At 38.8% G+C, this 21026-nt stretch overlaps 2 protein-coding genes across 2 annotated transcripts in view; both read left to right on the top strand.

The window, feature by feature from the left end:
• The first annotated feature begins 206 nt into the window (after window positions 1–206).
• On the top strand, window positions 207–9281 carry LOC130099451 (uncharacterized). The gene is made up of 5 exons (XM_056265157.1): window positions 207–264; window positions 6539–6702; window positions 7176–7331; window positions 8023–8115; window positions 8929–9281. The coding sequence occupies exons 2-5, from the start codon at window positions 6601–6603 to the stop codon at window positions 9250–9252; spliced, it is 675 nt and encodes a 224-aa protein (XP_056121132.1). The 5' UTR covers window positions 207–264; window positions 6539–6600; the 3' UTR covers window positions 9253–9281.
• Window positions 9282–16194: 6913 nt separating this feature from the next.
• Window positions 16195–21026, top strand: part of map9 (microtubule-associated protein 9) — a 34689-nt gene continuing 29857 nt past the window's right edge. The window contains exons 1-4 of the mRNA XM_056265122.1: window positions 16195–16307; window positions 16493–16595; window positions 18430–19047; window positions 19707–19906. Coding sequence (XP_056121097.1) covers window positions 16233–16307; window positions 16493–16595; window positions 18430–19047; window positions 19707–19906 — 996 coding nt within the window. The 5' untranslated portion in view covers window positions 16195–16232. The remainder of the gene's footprint in view (window positions 16308–16492; window positions 16596–18429; window positions 19048–19706; window positions 19907–21026) is intronic.

The raw sequence follows: 21026 nt of genomic DNA, 5'->3' as shown, positions 1-21026 counted from the left end.
ATTACTAAAAGTATTATGTTTATACAGTAAAAATAAGCAAGTTTCATAGCATTAAATTAATAGTATAATATTTCAAGTCTACAAAATGTCACAGATTTAAACCAACGTAACCAGATTATTTTAAACCTACTAGCGGTTGAAGATTGTCCCAAAGCGCTTTCCGTACTTGCAATCTCGCACATGATGCACGACTCCGAGACGATAATAGCATTTCCATCTGTCCTTGGGCAACTTTTGAATCCGTTATCATCCATAAATGACTTGGTAAGTAGAACGTTTTTTTTAGTAATATATTTTACAATTGTACATTTGTGACAACAGATTAGCCGTAATCACGGCGCTTAGCCGTAAACTTTGTTGATACTTTAAAACGATTTCTTGTTAGCTTAATTTACACAGAATTAGCCTGTATCCTTGTCATAGTTAGTGTTCGAAGTGGTCCTTAAATTTCCGAAATATTGAGAATTCTGTGTAGTTATTTTAGTTTAGTTGTAATTTAGCCTTAAACATTGTACTTTATTTTTTTTAATTGACATTTAACATTAGCCTAACAGAACACATGGCATAGCCATGTTCTTTTTTAGTTCCAGTAGGCTACAGTATTAAACTAATATTGTTTTGATGTTTTTTTAAGCTCTTTTTTAAATTAGTTCTGCTGTCTGTCTGTTATGCCTGGTTCAGATTACAAGATTTTTTTGTCTGTTACGATATAGTCACGGTGTCAGAGTACACGATTTTGTGAGCCAAAATAACAAACAAAACAGGGGCTTCCTAAAGTTTAAACCCAGTTAAATTCCCTAACAAAAAAAAAAAGGAATAAAAATGAAATACAGTTATCTTACCTCTCTCCCTGACTAACGGAATATAAGCAGGAGAAAAGTTCAGAAGTGGATAATCAAAAAAAAATTGGCACCTGCCTCCCTTCACGGTTTAACTTTTTAAACCAGGGGTGGGGAACGTTGATCCTGGAGGGCCACTGTCCTAGAGTTTAGCTCCAACCCTGAAAAAAAACACTCACCTGCCTGTTACTTTAGCAATCCTGAAGACCTTGATTAGCTTCAGGTGTGTTTAATTAGGGTTGGAGCTAAACTCTGCAGGACAATGGCCCTCCAGGATCAACGTTCCCCACCCCTGCTTTAAACTCACACATTGTCACTGTACTCAGACAACAGATTTCACAGATAAGTTACAACTGCAGTTAACACCAATGTGTCTGGGATAGCTGAAGAGCTGAACACAGTTTCTTTGCTGCTTTATACACGCTCCTACTAATTAGCATCAGCTGTGGATGGTTTGGAGTGCTGCATGGCGGAGAGAGAGAGAAGGAGGGGGAAAAAACATCACCAGCACAACATGCACACTAGGCTAAATATTAAGTCATGGCACGTAACACACACTCACTGTCGCTCGCTCACACACTCACTGTCACTCGCGCACACACACACACACACACACACTCACTGTCGCTCGCTCACTCACGCACACGCTCACTGTCACTCGCGCACACACACTTGATCACTCGCGCGCGCGCACACACACACACACACACACACACTGTCGCTAACTCGCGCGCACACACACTCACTGTCGCTCGCTCACTCACACACACGCTCACTGTCACTCGCGCACACACACTTGCTCACTCCCGCGCACACACAAGCACTGGCGCGCACACTCACTATCGCTCACTCACTAACTCGCGCACACACACTCACTGTCGCTCGCTCACTCACGCACACACGCTCACTGTCACTCGCACACACGCTCACACACTCACTTTCGCTCGCTCACTCACGCACACACGCACTGGCACACACACTCGGTGTCGCTCGCTCACTCACACACACACGCTCACTGTCACTCACGCACACACACTTGCTCACTCCCGCGCACACACACGCACTGGCGTGCACACACACACTCACTATCGCTCACTCACTAACTCGCGCACACACACTCACTGTCGCACATACACTTGCTCACTCACGCGCGCACACACACTCACTGTCGCTCACTCACTCACTCGCGCGCACACACACTCTGTCGCTCGCTCACGCACACACACGCACACTCACTGTCGCTCGCTCACTCACACAAGCTCACTCACTCGCGTGCACACGCACACAAAACCAACACATGTCGCTCGCTCACTCGCGCGCACACACACGCTCACTCACTCGCGCACACTCACACGCACTGGCACACACACTATTATGGTCTTTAACCACTGTCGCTCACTCACTCATTCGCGCGCACACACACTTACTGTCACTCACGCACATACACACGCTCACACTTTCGCTCACACTCACTGTCACTCACTCGCACGCGCACACACACGCTTGCATGCATACACACGCTCGCTCACTCACTCACTTACACACACGCTCACTCACACACACACACCCTCGCTCACTCACTCGCGCACACACACACACGCTCACTCGCATACTCTCGCTCACTCACTCACTCTTGACAGAACCCGTCATGGATGACCAATTTTTTTTTATTTTTGGCATGATGTCATGAAGTATGTAGGTTGTCGCCCACTATGACACACTATACAAGATGAAACGATCGAATCTTGCGTCCCAACGCCCATTGTTGTTTACCACTACATCCTACCTCAAACGGATCGTGCTAAAATAGTGTAATCTGAACCAGGCATTAAGGCGGGCATACACTGCGCCCATCATGAGATGAGCCAGTGGCTCAAATATAATTGATATAGATTTGGAAGGGACTCTGTATCATTAACACTTTCATGTCTTTTTTTTTAGGCTCTGAATGTGGAGGTGCAAACAGTGTTCTGAAAGTAAATCTACAAGGTACCAATTACTAAAACACTATAAATTAATCCATGGCAATTATGGTCTAGGACACTCCAGATATCCATGCACATACTATGAATGCCCATGCTCATTCAAAACATGGAATGCACTTAAAACTCATTTGAGTCGATCTCATGTTGATGTTTTACATTTAAGGACTACAGAACAAGTAATATTGACATGCCCTTTGTGTCCAGGAAGTGAAATAGCATCTAGTACAGAGTACTTTTCTCATGTAAACAACCATCTGAGGAGTTATGAAACAGTAACTTGTATGTTTGAAAATTGTTGTTTTCAAACCAATATATATGCTACTTTCAAATCCCATAAGAATAGGAAGCATGCACATTGCACTATAAAAGACTTTAAAGTTGGACTATTGAAAGGATGTGATACAAATGATGAGCTTCAACTATCTGAAAATCATTCAACTGCTGAAATTGCTTCTGATTTAGATTGTGACAATTTGATTGAAGCTGAGGCCGAAAATGAGAACTTGCAAGACACAATAATTAAAAAATTGGCATCAGTCCTTCTGAAATTAGAGACTTTGTCACATGTACCAAGCTCTACAATTGATGAGTTACTGGAAGAGTTGCATTTCATTTTTACATCTGCTGCAGTGCCTGTATCACACAGTACAGCTTTTGACATTTTCAATAAGCATAACCTTCAGGTTAATCAGTTAATAATTAATGAACTCATCTTAGCCATTTCTACCAATAATCCTTTGGTAATAGCTATAGCTAAGGGTGGTCCATTAGCCTCAGCCTTCAAACGTAAACAGTTCTATAAGGAAAACTTTAAGGTTGTGGAACCTGTTGAGTATGTACTAGAGGCAAGGTCCAACAAAACCTTTCAGTACGTTCCCTTACTGAGTTCTCTACAGCAGCTACTTGGACGTAAAGATATAGTTGATAAGCTTCTTGATAATCATGCAGTTTCTTCTGCAAATGTAAACCAGTATGCGTCTTTTCAGGACGGTGAGTACCACAAAAACAACCCTTTCTTTTCAGGTGAGGATTTAAGGATTTCCTTATGTTTGTACATCGATGACTTTGAGATTTGTAATCCGTTGGGAACTTCACGCAAAAAACACAAACTGTGTGCAGTCTACTGGATTTTAGGTAACTTGCCTCCTGGTAGCAGCTCAGTCCTGTCCTCAATCTACTTAGCATTGTTGTGCAAAAGTGATCATGTTAAAGCTTATGGCTACAAACAAATACTTGAGCCTCTATTGCATGATATAGTGACTTTGGAGCAGCAGGGGCTGTTTATTCCACAACTTGGGTCATTTATCAAGGGCACAGTACAATGCGTTGTTGCAGATAATCTGGGGGCTCATGGGCTAGCTGGATTTGTCGAGAGTTTTTCGGGAAAATATTTCTGTCGGTTTTGTACAGCTCAGCATTGTGAAATTCAGGTGAAAGAAGTGAAATCAGGGGTATTTGAGCGTAGAACCAAGGAAGTCCATCAGCTTCACGTAAAGACGGCTCAAGAAAAAGGGGAAAGCTGCTTTGGTGTAAAAACTCCTTGTGTTTTAACCGACAGTCTGTCTCACTTTAATGTGACAAGTGGTTACCCCCCAGATATTGTCCACGATCTGTTTGAGGGCATAGTTCCAGTAGAACTAGCACGGTGCATTAATGTGCTTTTATCTAAGAAGTTCTTCACTCTTGAACACCTTAATAATCGTATCCTTTCTTTTCCATACAAAGAGGGGGATAAAACAAACCGCCCTCATTTGCTACCTAAAACTTTAAAAAAAAAAAGCACATTGGGTGGCAATGCCCACGAAAACTGGTGTCTTCTTCGATTACTTCCTTTTATCATTGGTAAACTTGTTCCCAGTGATGAACCTGCTTGGCAGGTGATTTTGGATTTAAAGGATATTGCTGAATTGGTTGTTGCCCCTGTTCATTGTCTAGAATCGATTGCATATTTGGAGTGCAAAATCTCAGAGCATCGAGAACGTTATCAGGAACTCTTTCCTGAACAGAAGTTGTTGCCTAAACATCATTTTCTGGAACACTATCCAGAAATGATTAAATGTTTTGGTCCCCTCGTGTCATTATGGACTATGCGGTTCGAGGCCAAACACAGCTTTTTTAAGCAAGTTGCTAGGCATTTAAATAACTTCAGGAACATAACTCTGTCATTAGCTACCAAGCATCAGTTAATGGTTTCCTATAATATGCTTTGTCCTGACAATGAAAAGCCTTCCTTGGATGTTGCGAAAGTTTCAAAAGTCCCCATTGAGGTCCTTAATGAGGATGTATTGAACACAATTACCCAAACATACCCTGACATCACTGATGTAAACCTTGCCCAAAGTGTCACTGTTAATGGCATAATCTACAAAAAAGGTATGATAGTTGTGCATGGATCATGTGGGGGTCTTCCAGAATTCTCTGAAATAATTCAGCTGTGCATTATAAAAGAGGATTTGATTTTCATTGTTAAAAAACTTATCTCATGGTACAGAGAGCACTATCGAGCTTATGAGTTGCATCCAACAAGAGAGCTTGCAGCTGTTGGTTTGAAGGAGCTTGCTGACCAGTATCCTTTGGCTGACTACAAAGTTGGATCCATACGAATGGTGACTTTAAAAAGATTTGTACATGTGACAGGTAAAAATTTTATGTGGAGGCTTTACTTTTCTAATTTATTGGTTAATCAGATAATGTTGTGTAGCAAAAGTGTGCTCAAATTCATAATACAAAAACTAATTACATTTTATTATTATATAGGGCTATCATAAAAATATATGTATGTTAATCGGAGGGGGGAAAGGAGGTATATAGGCCTTTTGAGACACAAAGTGAATTATTCTTAAAGAAACTTTCCTTTTGTTTTGCAGAATGAATACAAGATGTCTGCAACTCTGAGAATCATATTTGGAGTAGACAACGCATCAAAATTAATTCTCCCCAATGGAATACCCAATTCCATAGAGGACCTTAAAGGAGAGATTGGAAGACACTTCGGCCTGTCTGGAAATTTCAGGCTGCAGTATAGAGACATTGATTTCGACAATGAGTTTATGAACTTAACGGACACTTCAGAAATCAAAGACAAGAGCACAGTTAAAGTTATTAACTTGCCAGATGAGACAATCACACTCACACTCACTACTGTTCCGCAAGGGGAAGATGATTTTTTGCTGTCCTCAGCATCAGACACAGACATACTTTCCTCCGCTGAATCTACATCTTCAGGCACTTCCCTTAGGTCACTGCCATGGCCCACAAACTTTGAAATACCTCAGTTCAGTTATGAGGTACAGATTCAGTTAGAAAAGGCAAAACAAGCCTTCTGCAGCAGTGGAACTCTTCTTACAACAAGTAACAAACTTAGGTCCGATATACTAGATGGTTTGGCATCAGAAATCATCAAATACAAAGTTTATCCTTCTAGTACAGAGCTTGATGATGTGGCTCAGGCTCTCATAACAAAGTATCCCTTTTTAAGGGAGAAAGGATCTGTCACTGGCTTTTATGGATGGAAAATTAGTTTGAAGTACAAAATGGCAAACTACCGCACCAGACTAAGGAGCATTGGCTGCCCCGAGTTGAGCATCAACGCTGTAAAAGAAAAGCGAGGTGCCATGAGTCATGGACCTAACCAGGTAAAGAAGCCACGGAAAGCAGAAGTCAACTATTGTCCTGATTACCCTGCAGGTGAAACTAAAGAGAGCCTTGAGGAAGAAAGGAAAGCACTTATATTGGAGGTGAAAAAGAAGAACAACCAACAGCTAATCAAAAGTAAAATGGAAAGAACCTTTGCCTATAGAAGACAGGAAGTCGTTAAAGATATGCCCTTCATAGCAGAGTTCAAAAACAGATGGCCAGCCCTGTTTTCTGAGAGCCAGGTAAAGTATTACTCATCATCTGTATTTAATTTAAATAAGTGGAATTAATGTCTAAATAATGTATTGGGGTAGAAAACAAATGAGTAATATTTAATTCACAAAGGTTTGGAGGCAATGTGGTAAGAATCCATGCATGTGGTTGTTCTAATCTATATTACAATGCACATTACACATACATCCATATAAAATGGTTACAGATACATTGAACCACCAACTAAAAACATTTAGCCAAAAGCAAACTTATGTTCCCTCTACACCAGGGGTGTCAAACTCAAGTTACAGAGAGGGCCAAAATTAAGAACTGGTACTGTAGTGCTGTCTCAATATTATTATTAAGGGCACGCCAGCTCCACTATCGAGGCTAACTGGATATAATTGTACCACGGCCAGATGTAGCCCACAGAGTTTGTGTTTGACATATTTTGTTTTAACTTAAAAGACTCGTAGTGAATTTGTGTTTTAATACGTTTCAGGTAAATGCAGAATTCACCCTCATCACCACAGTCCCCCTGTTCTCAACCTTTATGTCCCAACTGGATCATTACTCCAGCCAGCTATTGAGGGTATTCAAAAAGAAGGGGGGAACAGCAAGACGTGATATCGACATAATCCTTGCAGAAATGGACAAGGTACGTGTTTTAGGTGTATTTTGGGCTCTGGCCCCTGGGGGTTTAACATTTACTCTAAACATAATTATGCTTTTTTGTATTATGGTCTTTAACCTTTCTATGGAAAGATAAATTATTTGCAAATACCATGATCCAACTGACAATATTTGCAAATACCATCATACAACATTCTATGATTTGTACAAATAGATGTATTTCTGTAAATATTTTTAATTTATAAAAAGGATGCTTTATATTCTGTGCAAATTATCATGAAATGTCAGTTGTACATCTGCAATTCTGCTTGTGAAATGTTGAATCTGCTTTTCTGAATTGCCTGATGCAATTGTTCATTCGTCCATTCAATAATGTATACTTTAGTTCAAACTGAACAATACTGCCTCCTTCAATGTGTCAATTGTATAAGCTTGAGAAACACTTGAGCTATTTGTGTAAATTGTGGCTCGCTAAACAGTGAAATTATTTTCTCAAAATGATGTCCTTAAAAGGAATGAGTGTGGATATCAGGCAGTTGACTAATGCAGATTCAACACCACAAGCTGAACTACAGATTTACAACTGACATTTCATGAAAATTGCACAAATCAGTTAATTAAAAGCTTGGTAGAATAAGGTCATAATAGATTTGTCAATGTGATAATGGCAGTTTCCTCAATTAAATTGTTCAAAATCAGTTGTTGGTTTCCCACAGAATCCCAGTGTTGAAGTACGACGGACATGCATCCTAAAGGCGTTGTGCGTCTACTTAAATGAAAAGCCTGACAGCCTTATTAAGGAGTACTGGGTAAGTTGCATTCTTTCTGGAGTACCCCCAACACTGCATGTTTTCTTTGTCTCCCTAATCAAACACACCTGATTCAACTCATCAGCTCATTATGACAGGTTTGGGAACCAATGGTGTAGGCTAAGAACATGCATGTTATGCTATATAAACATAATGGACAACAATTTCTACATTAGTATATAAAATTTTGTAAAGTTAAGCCAAAAAAAAAAAACAAAAAAAAAAAACCTCTCTCGTCTCAGTGCGTGCGCTCAATCACTCGCGGCGACACTTTGATAGCCCTGTTCATTCATTAGGATCCAAACAGAGATGAAGTTAGAAGCGACCAAACACCTCCACGTTTTCCCTATTTAAATACAGTTACACGAGTAGTTACACGACCAAGTATAGAGACACAAAATCATCACTCCGATGATATTACTGCGCCGAGTCGAAGTGCTCCCAAGTCCTATTCCGCCATACATTATAGTTATCCATTTTACCCGCTTAGAAAAGCGCCACGTTTTATTTTGTTTCACCATACTTGGTCGTGTAACTGTATTTAAATAGGGAAAACGTGGAGGTGTTTGGTCGCTTCTAACTTCATCTCTGTTTGGATCTTAATGAATGAATTGGGCTATCAAAGTGTCGCTGCGCGCCAGAGCGATTGAGTGCACGCACTGAGACGAGAGAGGTATATATCAACTCGTCTTAATTAAGGGAATAACATAGTTTAATATGAAAAAAACGGTGGAGTGTTCTTTTAACATCTTTTTGGTTTGTTACTAGTGTCATAGATGCATAATTAATAATGGGTGTCTTTGTTTGTCATAGGCTATTGAGGATATTGGTATTGAGGCAATGACGGAAATGGAGAGACTGGCTTTGGGTCTCTACATTGTTCGACATGATGGAGCAGATGCTACAGATCCACCTGAGGATGTTGGCGTCGTCATTGAAGGCTGTACAGTGCTGCGAGATCTGAGAGAGGTTACAAATGGATGTGCAGTCCTGTTTGGCTTGATCTACTGTTTAAACTTGAGCTATCCCAAGGAGCTGCGATACACTTTCGAATTTTTTCAGAAAGTGTTCATGGAATTGGATGGGAACAAGCTCTCCACTAAAGTGCAGGTCCTCAAAAACAAACTGCATGAGTAAAATCACCTGCACCAGACAAGACTGGACCTGGCGTTGGACTTTTAAAAGTACACTGTGATCAATGAATGTTTGAAATAAGCAGACAAGACTGTAGTTGGTCATCGACTTGCTTGGGGAGGCTCAGTTCTTTGGATTTTGGACTGCTGCTAGACAAAACATCTAGCAATCTAAACACAGAATGTTGGTTGTGGTAATTGGCATTTAAACTTCACTTATTTTCTGATTTCTAATTAGATCAAAACATTAAATACAACGTACACTGGTTTGTTATTATAATGAAGCCATCTCAAACAATTTAAGGTGAATATTGTTTTTGGTTACATAAACGGCATTTATTAGATTGCTGATTTTCTTTTTCTCCTGTTGATGCAAACGGTAAACCTTTTATTTTTCATAAAAACGTTCTCTAAGTCAGCATGTATGTAAAGTCTGAACTTAGTATGTTCTAACGGTGAAGTGAGAATTTTCTGCAGCATAAATCCTCTTGCTTGTAAACTTCAGTTAATTTAACCTCCTTCCATATAGAAAACAATAAGGATTTGCCTCTTTTGTTTTTATTTCGGCAGGCAACACCTGTTAGACATTCTTGATGTCAAAGTTCAGATTTATTTTTGGGACTATAAAGCTATAATGGGATTGAACATTATCGGATGGTGAAAGATTCACAGACAAGTTTTATATTTTAGAATTTTTATTTATATTGCTCTATTAGAATTTTTTTTTTTTTTTTTTTTTTTTTGGAATTCATCCATTTGATGGGAATTTAAACGTGAATTGCTTAAAGGAGAACTCCGGTCAATTTTAACATTGAGCTCATTTTTTTGTACATTTGGAGTGCTGTCAGTACAGACAAAAACGACAAAAATCGGTGTTACCTACACCGTGTTATCCTCTTTTTAAAATTCGCACCCTGTTGACTTCAATGGGGCAAGTTCTAAACCTGCTATTAGCCTCTTAACATCCTTGATTTGTCATTACAAGAGCACAGCCATGTGAGTGGTGTTAAGAGTGACCACGGTGAATCTGACTCCAGTAAATGTGAAAGATATGAATAAAAACGATGTTAATTCAGCCAGCTCACATACCTGTTTTCGTTCGAAGTCCACAGCAGTCGATTGTCGAGTTCACGCGCGCGATCATTAGTTATATTAGTTACCAATGATCACCCGCGCGAACTGCAATCGACTGCTGTGGACTTCGAACGAAAACAGGAAGTAAATACAGGTATTTGAGCTGGCTGAATTAACATCATTTTTATTCATATCTTTCAGATCTACTGCAGTCAGATTGACCGTGGTCACTCTTAATAACACCACTCACATGGCTGTGCTCTTGTAATGACAAATCAAGGATGTTAAGAGGCTAAAAGCAGGTTTAGAACTTGCCCCATTGAAGTCAACAGGGTGCGAATTTTAAAAAGAGGATAACACGGTGTAGGTAACACCGATTTTTGTCATTTTTGTCTGTACTGACAGCACTCCAAATGTACAAAAAAATGAGCTCAATGTTAAAATTGACCGGAGTTCTCCTTTTAAGTTTACTGAGGCCTCAAGGTAAAAAATGTATTTGTTTAAAAATATATTTTGTTCTTGGCAGGAGTTTGGCTCTCCAAATTTCCACTAAAATGGAATGGTTAAATATATTAGGCTACTGCATATACATGATTATTTAGGCTCATTGTGTTTCTGACTGTTTAAAAAAAAAAGGATAAATTACTGTATATCTCATTGTTCCAATGCCAATGATGTATTTTGTGATCAAATTTGATGAGACCGAAAATCTGGCACATAGTGGACATGCAGTGCAACAATCATTTATCCATTTAGTCTGTTAGTCCGAGTTGTCAAATTGTTTTTTTCTTCCTTGAGAAAAGTTTATAGTTAAAGAAGTTTATTAAGCTAAAAAAAAAAAAACTATAAGGATTTGCCTCTATTTTTTTTTATTTCGGCAGGCAATACATGTTAGACATTCTTGCCGTTGTCAAAGTTCAGATTCACTTTTGGGACTAGCTATAATGGGATTGAACATTGTCAGATGGTGAAAGAGATTCACAGACAAGTTTTATATTTTAGGATTTTTATTTGTATTGATCTATTTGCATTTTATACTTGGATTTATGTTGGTGTCTTCAATTTTATTTGTACACTTTGTATTTGTATGTAAGTTTTGCTTACATATTTTTCATAATTGTGTCAGTCATGACAGTCCCAGATATAGTAATGCACATAGAAGGTCAAAATTACTTTGACTAATTATATTTAAAAACCAAAGGTGAATAAAGTTAATTAAAGTGACTTGAGTAGTTGTTGTTTTTTAACAGAGGAGCAACTAAGTTCCAGTCGTTAAGTACAATCAACACAAATGGATTACATTAGCAAAGCTTATTTCTGTTTAATAAATTGAACTTAATCAGGTCATGTTAATTCAAGCTATAGTCATTAAATTCAAGACAATAATTTACATTTATTCAAAATAATTGTGTAATGTACCATTTAATTAACACAGTTATGAACGATTTACTTAAAACATTATGTTAGAATTAATTGTATATTACCTTTTCCATTTAAGCAACTAAGTTTTGTGGGACCGGTTGACATAACTTTATTAATTAAATACAACATTTCATTTCTTAGAGTGTGGTGTAACAGTTGATGGTCACAGATTCCAAGTAAATTGCGTAAGTGGGTTTCCTCAACAGTGCCTTAGGCCACTGATGCTCTTCTGTATACACTCTACTCTCCGTATGAAAATTATTACAGAGCACCAATACAGTAGTCATCCTCTATGCACTTTAATCTGAATCAGAGGCAAAATTGAAAGAAGATTCAGGGTTCAATACAAAAGTTAAGCTCAATCAACAGCATTTGCAACAAAATGTTGAGTACCACAAAACATCATTTTAACTCGTTGCTGTTTACGATGAGGTACTTATAATGGGGGGAATGTAAAGTTAAAAGCAGAAATGTAAAGTTAGTAAATTAAATGTAAATTAAATTATCTTGTTTGACTTGGCCCTTAAGTTTGACTACAAATGTCAGGTCAGTATTTATATCAGCATGAACTAGTTGTCCTGGCCATATGAGATGTAAGAAAAGAGTTGAAGGAATGTTCCAAAGTTCCACTGAGAATGTTCCAAATTAATAATGTTAATGGGGTATACTAATATAAGTCATTATGAAGTATTACCAACACATGCAGTTGATATAAACAGCTCCTGTCCAATCACAGCTGATGGGAGAGGTGTGATATCACAGACAATTCCTCTGAAAAAAAAAACAAAAAACATGAAAGAGTAAAAAAAAAGTTAAAAAGAGAAAAAGATTGTGATGGAGAAATAGATGGTGTCATACAAAGGTCAGGATCTTATTAAGACGACATTTGTGGTGCTTGCAGGTTGTTGATGAAGATACAAGAGCAACATGGACCACTGGCTGAAAGACTGAATACTTTTTTTGTGTGACAATTAAACATAGTTCTAAAACTAAAGAGTTTATTAATATGACTGACATTAACAATTGTGAGAAAAGGCCATTTTCTTGAAATGCTTTTTCATAATGGCAATTTCTTTTCTTTTTTCTTCCTTTTTTTAAATGATTAAATAAACACAGAAACGTTACAATACAATTAAAACTTAAGAGCACTTTTGTCCCCTATAGAGTATCTTTTCCATTGACCTGGCTTGATCAGTGAGCTAATTTAATTGCAGATCTCTTTTCCCAGGACAGGAACATTTTGCGATGTCTACCTCCCCCTGGTGGGAATATATGGTATTATATTTTCAGATATAAATTCAGCAATTGGTCCTGCCATGACAAAGGGACAACTATTACAAAAGGTGCAAATATTTACTGATGCTCAAGAAAGCAGGATGAATAACAGGATAATCAGTGTAAAATGTTCTTATTTTGCCTAGGCCTATATATTTTTTTTATTTATTGTCCTTCAGATGTTATGTGTTCAAGACAAAATACATCCTGTTAAAAAAATTATTTCACTTTAACACAAAATAGGACACACGCCTATGAATATTCAAATATTTCAGAAAATGAATATTTCAGAACACCATAAGTTTGCGCTGAAATCATGTATGTTGCCTGTTTGGGATTCCACAGGGATAAACGCTGTGTGATGCATAGATTTTAGATCAGGCAATGTCCCTGGAGCGCCACAAAAGAAAAGAAAAAAAAACATGCTTTAGTAAATGTTAATTATGACATACTAATGCCAGGCTCAGACTACAGTAGTTTTTAAATCTTAACCGATTGTGAAATCCGGTTGCATTACGCACACAAGGAGAATCTTCACAGATTTTCTTCTTTCAAATCTCAAAACTGCACACGCAAGATTTGAAAATCGTGGCGCATCACACACTACAAGATATTCTTAAAATTATCATGTCAGATTTAGCACCTCAAGTGATCTCACAGGAAAGCAGATGTAAACAAAATGGATACTGTGTCGCAGCTATTTGGGGTATCAATAATTATTCTTTGTAGCGTGAAAAAACTGGTGTGTTGTTGCCACATTTTGACCAGCAGTTCCTCACCGTGGCAACCAGATTTCACAATCGGTTAAGATTTAAAAACTACTGTAGTCTGAGGAGCTGGCATTAGTGGACCCGTTTAACTGCTTGTTTCGCGGTCGCCATTTCTAAAGGTCATTTCACTTCAGTCTCTTTGTAGACTTGTCTTTCATTGGCTATTGTTGAAGTACTGACTTAATCATATGATCATCCCGATTTAAATTCCAAAATATATATATTTTTTAAAATCATCAGAGTCTGCCAATGATTATGACATACTGAGAATAAAAAACAAAATTATTACATAAAGTTAAAGGGGACATAACATTCGCAGTTTCTGACAATCTCATGCTAATATACCTGCTATGGAGTGTTGCATCCTTCATAACTCCGAAGAGTCTTTAGTTTGATCAGGTTTATAAAAGACGCTGTACAAAGTCTTTCCGAAAACAGCTGAGCTCTTGGAGGCGTGCCGTGCAGCACTGCCGACGACTTCCGTAACCCGAACGAAGCATGTTTGGGAGTGCTCTTGCTCTGGGGTGCGTTTCCTATACAACGTACGTAACTGTCAGGGTTTGGGATTGAGGAGATGAGGCGAGGACTCAATCGCAGAAGTATGAAGGCTTTTATTATTTAAAAAAAAAAAAAATTAAATTACCCCAAGGGGGAAGACTCACAAAACAAATCAAATCACAAGCCATGTGCTCACACAAAAGAGACATGAACAGCATCCAATGAGAGCACTCATAAGCCACGTTCACACAAACTCCTGTAGTCTAATGCCGCGTTCCAGGCAACCTGTACCCCGTGTTTTTCCAACCTTATACCAGTGAAAGTGCACTGGAACGGCAGTCAAACCCGTGACTTCCCACCCGTGAACTCGTACTAGATCGATGTACTCCCAGTCACGAGCTCTGACGTCACATAGCCCGCGAAACCATACAAAACAACAATGGCAGCCCCTAAGGATGCAGCATGGGCGTCGGAAGCAACTAAAAAGTGGGTGGGTCCTCCCCCAGAAAATGTTACTGGAGTAAATGCCATTTCATGTATACTGTGCCTTTTAATTAAACAAGTAAACTAAACTCCGCTTCACATCGCGCATTAAATGCACAGCTATTCGTGGATTATCCCGCTGATACCATGGTCATTTGGCATTATTGATTATTATTGGTCATTACATGCAACGCAATATTTGACTGGAAGGGTACAACGGCTATTTTTGTCAGTTGCGGCTCGTTGACAAATATAATGATTCAGCAGAAATGGAGTTAAATTGACTAGGGCTTTTCTCAAGTGGAATGGATTTGACTGACGGCGCTCTGAAAAGCGAACAGACATATGCGCTGAATTAGAGATGGTTAAAGTGAGTGCATGGGTCCAATATCATTGGTCTTAAAAAGTGGGTGGGTCTTGTCCCACTCATATACAATGGTTCCGACGCCCATGGGATGCAGTGTTTCTGCAGGCGGTACACGGTGAGAATACACTTTAGGACACATTAGGACAATATAACGTTGCAGTCAAATTAATAATAATATAATAATAATGATAATAATACACGATTATGTATTTACAATGTTATGTGTCTGAAAGTTTTTCCTCCTCTGTTTCCCTCAAATAAACAAGGAGTAAGCACCTTTGGCGACAGAAATGATTACAAATGCACAAGCCCCGTAAGGTTGAAATTATGACATCCTAAATCGAAATTATGAAATAGAAGTTGGTTTGTTTACATCTAGCTAGATGTAAACATGCTGGTTTGTTTACATCTAGCTACAATTCCTTGCGCTCAGGTAGTTTGGCGTGACTGGCCTGGAACGCTATACAAAGTCGTGAGTCCTGGTTTGAAATCGTGATTTACGTGCTCAAAAACCTGCCTGGAACGCAGCATAAGCCCGGTCAATAAAAATTCAAAATTATGTCATAATTTCAACTTCTATTTCATAATTTCGATTTAGTATGTCATAATTTCAACTTTTTGTGACATTATGTTTTTTGTTGAATTTTTAAGTTTTAATTTAGACTTTTTATGATTTACAAAAGCATGTTTTTTTTTTCTTATGTGGCGTAAATGTAAATGGGCTTCCATAGGTTTTCAAATCTAAAAGCCGCTCCAAGTTAATTCAAATTGGATGAATTGGTCAAATTTAGGGCATTCATTGTAAAAAGCGTTTGCCATAGTATGCTACAGAGGAAGCTCACAAAGCAACGCCACGCCCTCGTATAAGTTTAGCCTTCGTCGTAGTAGGTTACGTACATTCTCATCCGGTAGTTGCTTGGTAACTTGCGTAAACAAATGGCGTCCATGATGATTTGAGCAACGGCTGCTACCTCACATTGTTTTTAAGCTACGGTAGGTTTTATTTGTTTTAACGGTTGATGGTGGTTAAATGCTATATCGATAATTTGCTTGTTAATTAACAAATGATTGCATTTAAACAGCCCGTTCGATAAGATGAATGACGAGCCTTTTTCTACAACGCTTGCTTACACGAAAAGCCCTAAAACATCCAGAAGAACAACTTTTCAGGTATTAGCGTCTAATCATTAGTGTGCTCTTAAGTGAAATCTTTCTTTAGATTGTCAGACACATCAGCCTTTGTCTGAAAGCTTAGTGAGCTGCCTAGTTTCGAATCGAACGTTCGTTACCGTATTAATGCTCTCTAATGTAAGTCAGTAGCCTGTCTATAACACGTGCATGTTGTTGAATTTCAGGATGAGCTAAAGAAAGCTGTGTCTGCTAGAGCCAACAAGCATAGTTACTCCGATGACTTTGAGGATGATGATGAAGAAGATGGTAAAAATGATGATGATGATGGTAGGTACAGAATGGCATGCTCTACTAATCATTCAAAGCATGGCTGAAGTTCATGGTATAGCCTACTCAGGAGGCCTGGGACACACTGCTGCGTGGCGTGAGCGTGGCGTTTCTGTTGCGTGTCAGCTGCGTCGCGTTTTCTGTGTCTTTGCACACCAGAAGCGTGTCTGACGCGGCGCTGCTGCTGATGTACAGGGAGTTGTGGAAGCCCTATACTTCATGTTAAGCATAAATATAAAGCCTACTGATAAAGACACTGTCAGCAGTATTGACGGCAAAATAGACTACATAATATTTCGTTCTATATTGACAGGTGCAATATTTGAAAATTGATCATTATTTATTTTTAAATTATATGTATATCTGAATTTATGTCAAAACCTAGACTTCCAACCATCAAAATGTAATTTATTAATATGAATTCGTGTACAAAATAACATATAAACACATTTTCCTATTCTATTTTACTTGGAAACGCTTCCAACACGCTTGCGTGTCGCGTGAAAAATAGGCGTCGGTTCTATTTCTAGCATGCACGCGTTTTTCGCGCGGCTCAAGCCGCGCCTGAGACGCGCGTATTACGCAGGCAGTCTGCAAGCTCTAACCTGTATGTCACATATAGCGAATATGTATTTGTGTACGCCACGCAGCGCCGCGTCAGACACGCTTCTGGTGTGCAAAGACACAGAAAACGCGACGCAGCTGACACGCAACAGAAACGCCACGCTCACGCCACGCAGCCAGTGTGTCTCCGGCCTAACAGGTTAGAGCTTGCACACTGCCTGCGTGACACGCGCGTCTCAGGCGCGGCATGAGCCGCGCGGAAAACGCGTGCATGCTAGAAATAGAACCGACGCCTATTTTTCACGCGACACGCAAGCGTGTTGGAAGCGTTTGCAGGCAAAATAGTATAGGAAAAGATGTTTATATGTCATTTTGTACACGAATACATATTAATAAATTACATTTTGATGTTTGAAAATCTAGGTTTTGACATAAATTCAGATATAAATGTCTTTTTTTTTAATCCCATTATTTTTGCCTATATAATTTCATGTCATTTTATTTTTTAAACAGTCGAGTCCTGGTGTCCACTACAGAGGTCATAGCATATGAATAAAATATAGCCTATATATATTTTCATTTGTTTATAATGCTCTTAACAATGTGATTACATGAAAAAAAAAAAAAAAGAATTCTTTGAAAAAAACTTTCTGGGCCTCAGGAGGATATAAAGTTAGGATAGGCTACAATAACATCGTAGTGTGTCTTCTGAGTGACGGTCCAACATCAGATAGGCTAAATATAGGCTCTTTAAAGCTACACAAAATTTGTAAATGTTATTGAAATAAACAGACAGCCGTATGTTTCCCTATTTTTCGGATTTTGGAAGATGCGTGATAAAAGTTGAAATTGTTGTCGTAAAGGCAAGAGCAACAGTAGGCTAATCCAAATGTAGACTGGTCTGTCGGCGCCCTCCCTCTATGTCACATATAGCGAATATGTATTCGTGTACGCCACGCAGTGCCGCGTCAGACACGCTTCTGGTGTGCAAAGACACAGAAAACGCGACGCAGCCGTCACGCAGCTGACACGCAACAGAAACGCCACGCTCACGCCACGCAGCCAGTGTGTCTCCGGCCTTAACATGGGAGCCGAAATAAAAACGGACACGCTACGCAGCTGAGACGCTCACGCCACGCAGCCAGTGTGTCCCAGGCCTAAACCTTAACGTTACATAGAATCAGTTTGGTTATCCCCAATAAACAGTAATTCAGTTTCAATTTAATGTTGTTCTTTGCCTTATATTGAAACACTTGAATTGTTTCAGCAGACATACTGAACAAACTTCTTAAAAGACAAAAACAGAAAAAGGAGAGATTTAAAGCTGGGAAGACAAAAGGCAAAATCAATGATTTTAAGCTTTCAGATGATGAAGAAGAAAATGTCAAACCCAAAAAAGTGTCTTTCATGAAAACCAAAAGAACCAGCTCACCTGTGCATTTTGAACTGCTAAACTCCATGGGAAGTGCAGATGGCCCGATTAGTTCTTTCCATTCCACCCAATCCAGGAATACTTCTCAAAGTCCAAGCGATTCTTACACTCCAGAGAAAAATCAACAGTCAGATTCCCTTTTTTCCTCTGTATCTGACAAGTTTCAACCAGAATTCACTTTACTTCAAAAGGATGAACAGTCAAAATCAGTAATGAGGTTGAGGAACCAAACAGAATCTGTGGTGAGGAAGAGCCTGTCAGAATCTCCACTGCCACTAAACTCTGAGAATAGCCTATGGGAATCTTCCACCCCCCTTACATCAGAAGGCTCCCAGAGGGACAGTCTAGTACCATTGCCTTCAGAAAAAGATGCGGCCAACCAAAGGATTGGTGAAGATGGTGACCTACCCATTCCTCAACCCAGGGAGAGAAGTGTTAAACCAAAACTCTCTACAGGTCAGGGCTACAGTTTTTGCATGTGTGCTGCTGTTTAAGATCTGTGGTATTTTGTAAGACCAATTATTACTACTGTTTATTATAATGCTGTTTTGGTGCTCAATTATTAATAATGGTTCTTAATACTTTTTGATGAACAGAAAGCTCAAAATAACAGCACTTATTTGAAATAGAAATCTTTTGTAACATTATAAAAGTCTTTACTGTCACTTTTAAACAATTTAATGCATCCTTGCTGAATAAAAGTATTAAATTATTTTCACTGTTGTAATAAGAAATGTTTCTTGAGGACCAAATCAGCATATTAGAACAATTTCTGAAGCATCACGGGACACTGAAGACTGGAGTAAAGATTCTGAAAATTCAGCTTTGCAATCACAGGGCTAAAATCCATTTTAAAATATAGTTATTTTAAAACAGTTATTTTAAATTGTAATGATATTTCACAATATTACTGTTTTTGTATTTTCATCATATAAATGCATCCTTTGTAAGCATAAGAGACTTCTTTCAAAAACATAAAGAATCTTAATTATTCCAAACCTTTGACTGATAGTGTACTTCTGAAAGGTTTCCTGTGCTAGACAGATTTTTGTCTGTAAAATCGTCTCAAGAAATGTCAGAAACTAACAAATAAAGTACACATTCTTTAATTAAAGGTTATGTTGCCCAAGACATGTCACCCAGACCCAAGCCCAGACAGAGGACAGCAAATATGTGTGACACTGGTCAGTTAGAAGAGGAATCACAAGCAGAAACTCCTGGCTTCAGCAGAACAGCCACATCCTCTATGTCTATACCCTTCTCCAACAGATCCTCTTCTGAGAAGAGTCAAACCTCTACCACTGAAAGTGTTCAGGTGAAAATGTGTAAATGATAGAAAGAGAAAATGTGAAATGTGATTTTGGGTAGGCTGTGCCTGATTTGCCTCCCCTGACGAGCTGCCACTGGTTAGCGGTAGTTAATATCTCACAAGAGAAACAAGCTGATCAGGTCTAAATCCAGATTCAAGCAAATTTTTTAACAGATCCTTGTTTTTAACCCTCCTAATGCATTAAAAAAACGTTATATACCTTTTGCAATCCAGGGTATGTTTGGACCCGGTGGAACATAAGCTTATAGAACAGTCTAAGGCTGCGTTCACACTGCAGGGGCTTAATGCTCAATTCCGATTTTTTTGAAAAAGATAGATTTTTTTGCAAGGCCCTTAACATTTTCAATTAAATGCAACCTTTTGTGATCTCCTGTGTGAACGTGAACATGAAATGACCCAGAAGTGACCCGCATGTGCAGAAGAGTACTCAACGGTCAACTACGTCACTTGTTGTTTGCGGAAGTAGCTAAACATGGATGTCAACAGTGGAGCTCGTTTAGCAATATTAAAGTTATTTTCCCAACAGAGCCAGCACAATTACAATCTTCTCATTCCCGCTTTCTTCAACGCATAATTATGACGTTTGTCGCATATCAATGACGTGCGGGTCGGATACATGTGACCTGGCCGTTCAGATTGAAGTCGCATTTCAAAAGATCGGATACATATCGGATTTGGACCACATACCCAAGTGGCCTGGGTCGCATTTGAAAAGATCGGATCTGTGTCGTTCAGACTGTCATGAAAAGATCAGATACAGGTCGCATAGGGGCAAAAAAATCGGAATTGGGTCGTTTCAGCCTGCAGTGTGAACGTAGCAGTGGCGTAGGTTTGATTTTGAAATTGATGGGGACGGGGACAACAATATATAAATATATTTTAAGTTTTGATCGAAATTATTGCTAGGGATATATCAGTCTCACTGGATATTGGTAGGGACACGTCCCTAGCGTCCCTACTAAATTCTACGCCCCTGGAACGTAGTGTTTTTCAACTAAAACCATATTGTATATCTAATCAGTAACTTCTCATTAATGAATGAATGCACAAAAGTTTTAAGGTTTTAATTGTTGTTAATTGTTACCATGTCCAAACTTTTTTTAAA

The sequence above is a fragment of the Rhinichthys klamathensis genome, unplaced genomic scaffold (assembly GCF_029890125.1).
Source record: "Rhinichthys klamathensis goyatoka isolate OS25496 unplaced genomic scaffold, OSU_Roscu_1.1 h1tg000229l_1, whole genome shotgun sequence".
NCBI lineage: Eukaryota > Metazoa > Chordata > Actinopteri > Cypriniformes > Leuciscidae > Rhinichthys > Rhinichthys klamathensis.
Note: the sequence above shows the minus strand (reverse complement) of the source record. Positions and strands in the feature narration are given on the sequence as shown.

Excerpts from the sequence above, each read along its gene's own strand:
- LOC130099451 (XM_056265157.1), top strand. The coding sequence starts at position 6,601 with ATGGAAAGAACCTTTGCCTATAGAAGACAGGAAGTCGTTAAAGATATG. Across the intron at positions 6,703-7,175 it reads CCCTGTTTTCTGAGAGCCAG|GTAAATGCAGAATTCACCCT; the intron begins GTAAAGTATTAC and ends AATACGTTTCAG. Across the intron at positions 7,332-8,022 it reads TCCTTGCAGAAATGGACAAG|AATCCCAGTGTTGAAGTACG; the intron begins GTACGTGTTTTA and ends GGTTTCCCACAG.